Below are 7,148 nucleotides of genomic sequence, written 5' to 3'. Positions count from 1 at the left end.
GCCGCCACGTCAGAGCCCCCGCCCCTAGCACCCCCAGACGACACAAGGGCCGGGCGAGCCCTGGGAGGGGCCGGGGCCACCCCGCCCCTCTGCTGTGTCCAGCCACGTGCCAGGCGCCACAGGGCTCAGCCGCTGCCCCAGCCAAGGCCCCCTTGAGGACTCCAAGCCCTGAGCCGGCGGCTCCACAGGCGCCCAGGCAGGCAGAGCTCCGGTTTCCCAACCGGCTGGCCCGCCCGCCTGCCGTCAGACTCCTCCTGTGCCCCCTACTGGCAGGGAGCGGGCACACAGTGGACCTGTTCAGGAGTCGGTGCCGGGGGCCTTGTTTAGACGCGGTGGGGGCTACAGCTGGGGACGCACACTTGAGTCCCCGCTGGCCGGCTCAGGGCAGCTCCAGCAAGTGACCTGGGGCCCCCCACCCCATCCAGCAAGTACACCAAGGGCCCGAGTAGACGCCACACCCCTCCCTGCACAGAGGCTGGTCAGTGCTGCGCTCCTGCCAGCTGTTTATTCAGACCCTGAACAGGTGACCAGTGACATGCAGGTCCCCTGGGCTCATGACGGCCTGACTGCCTTGCAGCCCTGATGCTGGGCAGCTCCCAGAGGAGGGGGCCCCGGCTCCCTGGGCAAGGCTGGGCCATGAACAGTGCCAGGCCCCACAGGGGCTGCCAGGGGACACGTGGTGCTGACGGGCCCAGGGCCCAGGCCCAGGGGAAAGGGGTGGGTGAGGGGCGGGGGACCCAGTGTCCTGTGCACCCCGGGCCAGTCAGAGGTGACCCTGGCTGCCCGGCGCTGAGCAGCACAGCTGTGGGAGGCAGTGTGTGTGCGCGAGCGTGGTGGGGGCCAGGCCGCGCTCCCTGCGGCCTCCCGGCCCCCTTCCTAAGGCATTCCTGTGGCGAGCTGCTCTGCCCCTGTGCAGTCTGGGCGGCGCTCAGCCCTGGGAAAGGGCCCCGGGCGTGCTCGGCGGGCCCGGCGCCTCAGCGCTTCTGGCTGGGGAACCAGGAGAAGAAGGGGCGTGGGCGCAGGCGCGGGGCCTGGAGGACGCGCACGGTGCGTGGCGAGCGCCAGGCTTTGATGGTGGCGTCGTCGCTGGCCGTCAGCAGGAGCTCTTGCTCCTGGGGGCTGAAGACCACCGAGTTGACCACATCCTCGTGCCGCAGCTTGGCCAGGCAGATGTTGTAGTGGCGGTCCCAGATGTAGCCGTGGCGGTCCTCGGCCCCACTGGCGAGCAGACAGTGCGGTGAGCCCCGGCCCGCCCCGGCCCGCCCCGGCCCGCCTCGGCCCGCCTCGGCATCACCCTGCCACCTGGCCACGAAGTCCCTGCTGACGTCCAGGAAGATGAAGAAGCACTCGTCGTTGGGCGTGTAGGCGCGGTGCGCGCGCAGAGCCCGCTTTACCTCCCGCATGGTCTTGAGATCAAAAACCAGCAGGTCGATCTCCTCGGCGATGGGTGGCGGCTGCATGGGGTCGGCCACCACGGAGCCGCTGGGCCAGGCGCGGCTGTTCACGTACAGGTACCTGCGCCGGCACACGACTCAGTGTGCGCCCACGGAGCGCTGCCCGCCCCCGGGCCGCCCACAGAGGCCCACCTGTTGTCAGGGGACAGGCCCATGCCGATGATGTGTCCATGCACGTCGATGACGTGGTCCAGCGCATCGAAGAAGGCGTCGGAGCCCCGGCCCTCGCCCAGCACGGGCCCGGCTGTGGTCATCTGGTGCGGTAGGATCTGCTTGATGCCTGCAGGAGGGCGGGGGTGGGGGCGGCGCCTCAGTGCCTGGCAGTTCCCAGATGGCTGGGGTGCTGCCTGCCCTGCACCCCCAGAGCTGAACGTGTGCCTGCCCAGGGGTGAGTGGGGGGCAGTGCTGGACTACAGCGTGCCCCGCCCCCCCAACCCCAGACAAGCGGAGGAACGGACTTTGCCTACAGACAGACCCGCCCCAGGGCCCTCACCGATCTGGTGCGGCGAGTAGGTGAGGCAGCCGGTGGTGAAGATGAGGAGCTTGCTCCCGGCGGCAGCCCTGCCCTGCTCGGGGGGCTTGGTGTGGCCCTGGGCCAGCAGCTCGGCCACCTTAGTCTCCAGCTTGCTCTCCGGCAGCGGCGGCTGTGCCCGGCCCTCCAGGAGCCCGTCCAGGAGGCGCCGCAGGCCCTTGGCGCGGGCCGGGCCCGGGTCGCTCTCCTCGTCCTCGCCGTCGCTGCCCAGGTCGAAGACACGGCTGGAATCTGTGCCGGGGGCGCCGGCGTCCAGCAGGAGGTCGGGGCTGTCGAAGCGGCTGCAGTCGGCCACCATGACGGTGCGGATGGTGCTGGCGTTGAGGTTCTGGATCTTGAAGAGCCGCTTTACCACGTTCACGTTCTCCGACTCCACGTCCTGGGGGCGGGAGTGCGGAGGTAGGCGCGGGCTGCGGGAGGCCGTGCCGGCCGCAGGGCCCCCCGCGCGCACCTGGAAGGCGTTGTTGAGCCAGAGCACCGAGCAGGACGTGATGTCCCCGATGCGGTGCAGGTTTCCCGAGATCAAGCTGGTGTCCGTGAGCCAGCAGCCGAACACGTCGTAGGGCTTGTTTCGAACCCGGGATAGCAGAGCAAAGGTGTCTGGGGGGAGCAGCAGGAAGGGGCGGGCGGGGGCTGGACGGGTGGGGCGTAGGTGTCTGGGCGGAGGGTGGGACGTTAGGGGCGGGGCGGGCAGGGGCTGCAGGGGCGGGGCGTTAGGGGCCAGGCGGTCGGGCCGCCCGCCCCCAGCCCTCTCTCACCTAGGCTGATGACCGCGATCTCTCCTGAGGAGGAGCTGTGGGGCCCCAGGAACACCCCGGACGCCAGCAGCAGCGAGTCGTCCTGGTTAAACTGGGAGAACTGGGCGTAGCTCCAATTGTAGGGCCGCATGTCCGCGCTGTGCAGCAGCGAGATGGTCAGGTCGTTGTTCCAAATCTGCGCGGGGGGCGCCCAGCAGGCATGCCTGGTGAGCCTGCCGTCGGGCGGGGTCCCTCGTCTCTGGCCTTCAGACCACCCGAGGCCTGAGTGCGTGGGGCTCCGGCCTGCTCTGGCGCAGCTGCGCACAGGGCCCTCTGCTCGTCTTGTAGGCAGTTAGGGCCGCCCAGCCCCGGCCTCCCAGCCCGGGTGGTTGTCCAGGTTCCGACCCTCTCCGGGGGCCACTGTCAGCCCTAACCTCCCCCTGGGGCCCCCGCCCTCACCTTCACCGTGCAGTCCTTGGAGCAGGAAGCAAACTGGTAGCCCGAGTGAGAGAAGCTGAGGTGCAGGACCTGGTCGGAGTGCTCCCGGAGCGTCTGCACCTCCACGCAGGGCACTGCGTCATAGAGGCGGCGGAACTCCTCGAACCAGGACGTGGCCGCTGTGGGGAGGGTCACGCTGGGGCCTCGGGCCTCGGAGCCCGGGCCCTGGCAGCCGGGGGCCGCCCTGCCCACCCTCTGGCCCCGCTCCCAGGCCCAGTGCTGGGAGGCCCAGCCTGGCCGTCCCCAGCCAGCTGAGGGCTGGTGCTGACCTGGGTGCCGGGGCACATCTCGGGCCACCTGGAAGTAGCGGTAGAACTGCTCCCTCCACAGGAACTCGTCCCTGGACACGGCCTGCCACTGGCGGCACACCAGCCCGGCAGCCAGCACGTCGGCCGGGCCCAGGCTCAGGAAGATCTGGTAAACCAGGCTGTCTGGAAGCAGGGGTGAGCCCCCCTCGTCCATCGTGACATTCTGCCCAGGCGGCCCTGAAACACACACAGGCCCCTTGGCTGCCAGTGGGACCAGGGAAGACACTGGCCCCCAGGCCCAAGGAGAGAGGCACAGGAGCCCGGGGCTGAGCGGAGCCGAGCCAGCCCAGCGGGTGCTCCTCCTGCCCCACCAACTGCCCTGCTGGGCATTCCACTGGACTGAGCATGTGCGGAGGGCCGGCTGCCACTGCCTGCACAGCCAAGGAGCCAAGAGCTTCCCCAAGCCCCCCTAGACAGCCGTGCTCCTCGGACCTTGCACTCCTGAGGTCCCACAAGGCCCAGTGATTCCCTGAACGCGCAGCTTCCCGGCCTGGTCCAGCTGGAGCTGGAGTTGCCATGGGCTCGGGGGACCGTCATCCCAAAAGTTCCTCTCCTCAGGAGGACAGGCTTTCTGGGTGGGGCCCTCTGACTTCCCCCTCATAGGGGCCCGGGGAGATATTGGTTGCCAGAGCTGGTGACCGCTCCGAGGCCCAGAAGGGAAGGGTCGGTGACCCCTGCACACAATCTCTGACCTTGCTGCCCCAGGCTTCGCAGCGGTCAGCATGGGATAGAGGTCCTTCCCAGGAGAGCCTCCGGGCCGGCGGGACGAGGGCCGGCCCGGCCGCCCGTCCCAGACGCCGCCAGGAACACCAACCGGCCCTGACCTCTGCCCTCTGGCCTGGGGGACCCCTGCCAGTTGGCCACAGGCCAGCGCGGACGCAGCCGGGCGAGCCGGCGGCGGGGCGGGGCGGGGCGGGGGCGGGGCCGCCCAGCGCCCCCCACCCTCCCTCCGAGGGGCCGCGGGGGGCGGGGCCGTGGCTCGGGCCCCCCCCCCCCCCCCCCGGCCCCGACCCCGGTCCCGGCGGCCTCGGCGATTCATTCATTGGCCAAGGACGCGTCCGGGGAGGTGGGGGGCCGGGCCAGGGGTCGGGGCGGGGTGACGACGCTCTCCGGGCTAGGCCGTGAGGGCCCGGGCCGCGGTCCGGACGCCGCCGTGACGACGTTCCCCGGGCCGGCGCACTCACCGCGGCCGCCTCCGCCCGGATGCGCGGCCCCCGCCCCGGCGCCCGGCCTCAGCCCACGGACCCTCTTCCGCCCTCCGTCGACGCTCCGGCCGCCGCGTCTCTATGATGGAGGCCGCCAGGCTGATGCCGCGAGCCCCGAGGCATCGATGACCGTCGCCGGCCGAGCGCCGCAGCCCGCGTCGGCCGGTACTGCGCCTGCGCGTCAGGGCCCCGCGGCCCGGGCCGCGCCTCCTCGTGCCCGTGCGCGCCCGGCCGCCCCTGGCACATCGCCCCTGGCGGCCGGGAGGGGCGGCGGCCGTGCGCCAGGCCCGTGGGCAGGGCTGCGGGCGCGGCTCAGGGTCGCGGGTTCGAGACCGAGCTCCGGCGTTCCGCGGCCTCACAGGCCCTCGCTCCGCGGTGGGGAGATGAACGTACAAAGGGGTGAGCCCCCGCCGCAGTGGAAATCACCGGGAAAAAAAGGGAAGGTCGCTCAGTCGTGTCCGACTCTGCGACCCCCATGAACTGCAGCCCACCAGGCTCCTCTGTCCTTTCATGGAGTGTCTCCAGGCAAGAATCCTGGTTCGCCTCTTCCTCCTCCAGGGGATCTTCCCGACCCAGGGTTCCAACCCGGTTCTCCCGCGTTGCAGGTGGACTCAGAGCCACCCCGTGGACAAGGACCAGAGGTCAACTTTGACTTTGGACACCGGACATGGCGACGGGCCCCTGCCAGGAAGCGCAGGACCGAGGTCAGATGTCCGGGGTGAGGCTGAGTTCGCCAGCAGCCTGAGTGGGGGGTTGTCTGGCCCAGGGCAGGGGTTTCTGGCTGCGGGAGCGTGGGCAGACTTCCTGGGCGGGGCTGCTGGGCAGCAGCCGACAGCGGACTCCGACCCGGGACGTGGCCGTCCTGCCCTGTCCCTGCCATCGCCATGCTGACCCCCAGGATTGCCGCCCTCTTGACTCTGCTCCTGGCCAGCAGCTCCCTGGGTCAGCGGGCACGGAGACCCCCGCGGCCCCCATCCCCTATCAGCACCATCCAGCCCAAGGCCAACTTTGACGCCCAGCAGGTAGAGCTGGGCCGAGGTGGGGCAGGGGCCCACCCGGCTCTGACGCCCCCATCCCTGCATGCCCTCACGCGGCCTCCTCCCTAGTTCGCAGGGACCTGGCTCCTGGTGGCCGTGGCCTCCCCGTGTCGCCACCTGCAGGAGCAGGGCCATCGGGCTGAGGCCACCACTCTGCACGCGGCCCCTCAGGGCTCAGCCATGACTGTCAGCACCTTCCGAAAGCTGTGAGTCCCAGCGAGGACCCCTGAGCCCCCCTCAGCTGCGGCCTCACCCGGGTCGGGGTGCCCCAGCATGCTGGGCATCCTCCCAAGCCGGCCGTGCCCCCAGGGATGGAATCTGCTGGGCAGTGCGGCAGCTGTACGGAGACACGGGACGCCCGGGGCGCTTCCTGCTCCAAGGTGAGGCGGTGGCTGCTGGGGGCGGGCACGGCGCTGACGGTGGGGCTGACCCACCGGCTCCCCACAGCCCGGGGCGCCCGCGGGCCGGTGGACGTGGTCGTCGGGGACACGGACTACCGCGGCTTCGCAGTCTTGTACCTGGAGCGGGCGCGGCAGCTGTCAGTGAAGCTGTACGGTACGTCCCGGGGGCCTGGATCTGCCTGCCCGCAGGGCTGCTGGGTGGGCTGGGTGGGCCCTCTCCTCCCTCCTCGCTGCCCCTGCCCTCCGGCCCAAATGTGGGGCCAAAACGGGACAGGGCAGTGGGGGAGCAGGGGCGGATTGCAGCCCCCAGAGCGCCCTGCAGGCCCCGCCCCCTGGGTGCCCAGGAGCCCTTGTGTCCCGCACACAGTCCGCTCGCTGCCCGTGGGCGATTCCTTCCTGAGTGTGTTTGAGCAGCGGGTCCAGGGGGCCAACCTGACCGAGGACCACACCCTGTTTTTCCCCAAGTACGGTGAGTGTCCCTCCCTGCGCGTGTCCCCCCGGCTTGCCGCCCGCCCCTACCCCCGGCTGCCCCTGACCCCTGGCCTGGCCCCCAGGTTTCTGCGAGGCCGCGGACCAGTTCCACACCCTGGACGGTGAGCGGGCAGCTCCAGCGGGCAGTGTGGGGGGGAGGTGCCCAGGGCCCCGTCCTGGCTGAGACGCGTCTGTGCTGCAGAAGTGCGGAGGTGAGGCGGGCGGCTGCCCTGTGCAAGGAAGGAGCCGGCCCGGAGCTGGACCTGCCACCCCTCGTCCACTGCCCCCCGGAAGCTGCCCCTCCCCCGGGAGCTCCGTGGGCTCTCATTAAACGCTGCAGCCTCAGCTGCTGCCTCTTCCTTTCCACGACGGAACCCCGCCGGGGCGTCTGCCCACCTGTTCTGCTTCCCTGATGGGCTGGAGGGCGGGGGCCCACCTCCTGGTGCCGAGCCCTCCCCAGGGTGGTGGGGGAGGGGAACGGCTCCTGGCCATGGCCTAGGGCACC

General features: G+C 71.1%; 2 protein-coding genes across 8 annotated transcripts; one reads left to right on the top strand and one right to left on the bottom strand.

The window, feature by feature from the left end:
* Positions 1 to 493: 493 nt before the first annotated feature.
* Positions 494 to 5,336, bottom strand: FBXW5 (F-box and WD repeat domain containing 5). 5 transcript variants are annotated; one of them, XM_068987772.1, is made up of 9 exons: positions 5,226 to 5,336; positions 3,491 to 3,706; positions 3,183 to 3,340; positions 2,745 to 2,919; positions 2,438 to 2,586; positions 1,948 to 2,365; positions 1,587 to 1,734; positions 1,303 to 1,515; positions 494 to 1,218 (listed from the first exon to the last, which is right to left on the bottom strand). In XM_068987772.1, exons 2-9 carry the CDS (start codon positions 3,681 to 3,683, stop codon positions 975 to 977), a joined length of 1,698 nt encoding a protein of 565 aa, XP_068843873.1. In that variant the 5' UTR covers positions 3,684 to 3,706; positions 5,226 to 5,336; the 3' UTR covers positions 494 to 974. The 5 variants fall into 5 exon arrangements, with proteins under 5 accessions (XP_068843873.1, XP_068843867.1, XP_068843880.1 ...); XM_068987766.1 differs by having other exon boundaries at positions 5,128 to 5,315; XM_068987779.1 differs by lacking the exon at positions 5,226 to 5,336 and adding an exon at positions 4,714 to 4,794.
* Positions 5,011 to 6,987, top strand: C8G (complement C8 gamma chain). Of its 3 annotated transcripts, none has more exons than XM_068987823.1 (9): positions 5,011 to 5,259; positions 5,340 to 5,438; positions 5,669 to 5,756; positions 5,841 to 5,977; positions 6,081 to 6,151; positions 6,219 to 6,326; positions 6,540 to 6,641; positions 6,727 to 6,765; positions 6,846 to 6,987. In XM_068987823.1, the coding sequence occupies exons 1-9, from the start codon at positions 5,210 to 5,212 to the stop codon at positions 6,857 to 6,859; spliced, it is 708 nt and encodes a 235-aa protein (XP_068843924.1). In that variant the 5' UTR covers positions 5,011 to 5,209; the 3' UTR covers positions 6,860 to 6,987. The 3 variants fall into 3 exon arrangements, with proteins under 3 accessions (XP_068843924.1, XP_068843932.1, XP_068843938.1); XM_068987831.1 differs by having other exon boundaries at positions 5,340 to 5,452; XM_068987837.1 differs by lacking the exons at positions 5,011 to 5,259; positions 5,340 to 5,438 and having other exon boundaries at positions 5,463 to 5,756.
* The last annotated feature ends 161 nt before the right edge of the window (positions 6,988 to 7,148 follow it).

The sequence above is a fragment of the Capricornis sumatraensis genome, chromosome 1 (genome assembly GCF_032405125.1).
Source record: "Capricornis sumatraensis isolate serow.1 chromosome 1, serow.2, whole genome shotgun sequence".
Classification (NCBI taxonomy): domain Eukaryota; kingdom Metazoa; phylum Chordata; class Mammalia; order Artiodactyla; family Bovidae; genus Capricornis; species Capricornis sumatraensis.
The sequence above is the reverse complement of the archived record's forward strand: the minus strand, read 5'-3'. Positions and strand labels throughout refer to the sequence as shown.

Coding starts and splice junctions, on each gene's coding strand:
- FBXW5 (XM_068987772.1), bottom strand. CDS start 3,683: ATGGACGAGGGGGGCTCACCCCTGCTTCCAGACAGCCTGGTTTACCAG. Junction 1,516..1,586: donor GGCCTGTCCCCTGACAACAG/GTGGGCCTCTGT, acceptor GTGCCGGCGCAG/GTACCTGTACGTGAACAGCC. Junction 1,219..1,302: donor AGCAGGGACTTCGTGGCCAG/GTGGCAGGGTGA, acceptor TCTGCTCGCCAG/TGGGGCCGAGGACCGCCACG.
- C8G (XM_068987823.1), top strand. CDS start 5,210: ATGAACTGCAGCCCACCAGGCTCCTCTGTCCTTTCATGGAGTGTCTCC. Junction 5,260..5,339: donor CTTTCATGGAGTGTCTCCAG/GCAAGAATCCTG, acceptor CCCGCGTTGCAG/GTGGACTCAGAGCCACCCCG. Junction 6,642..6,726: donor CCTGTTTTTCCCCAAGTACG/GTGAGTGTCCCT, acceptor CCTGGCCCCCAG/GTTTCTGCGAGGCCGCGGAC.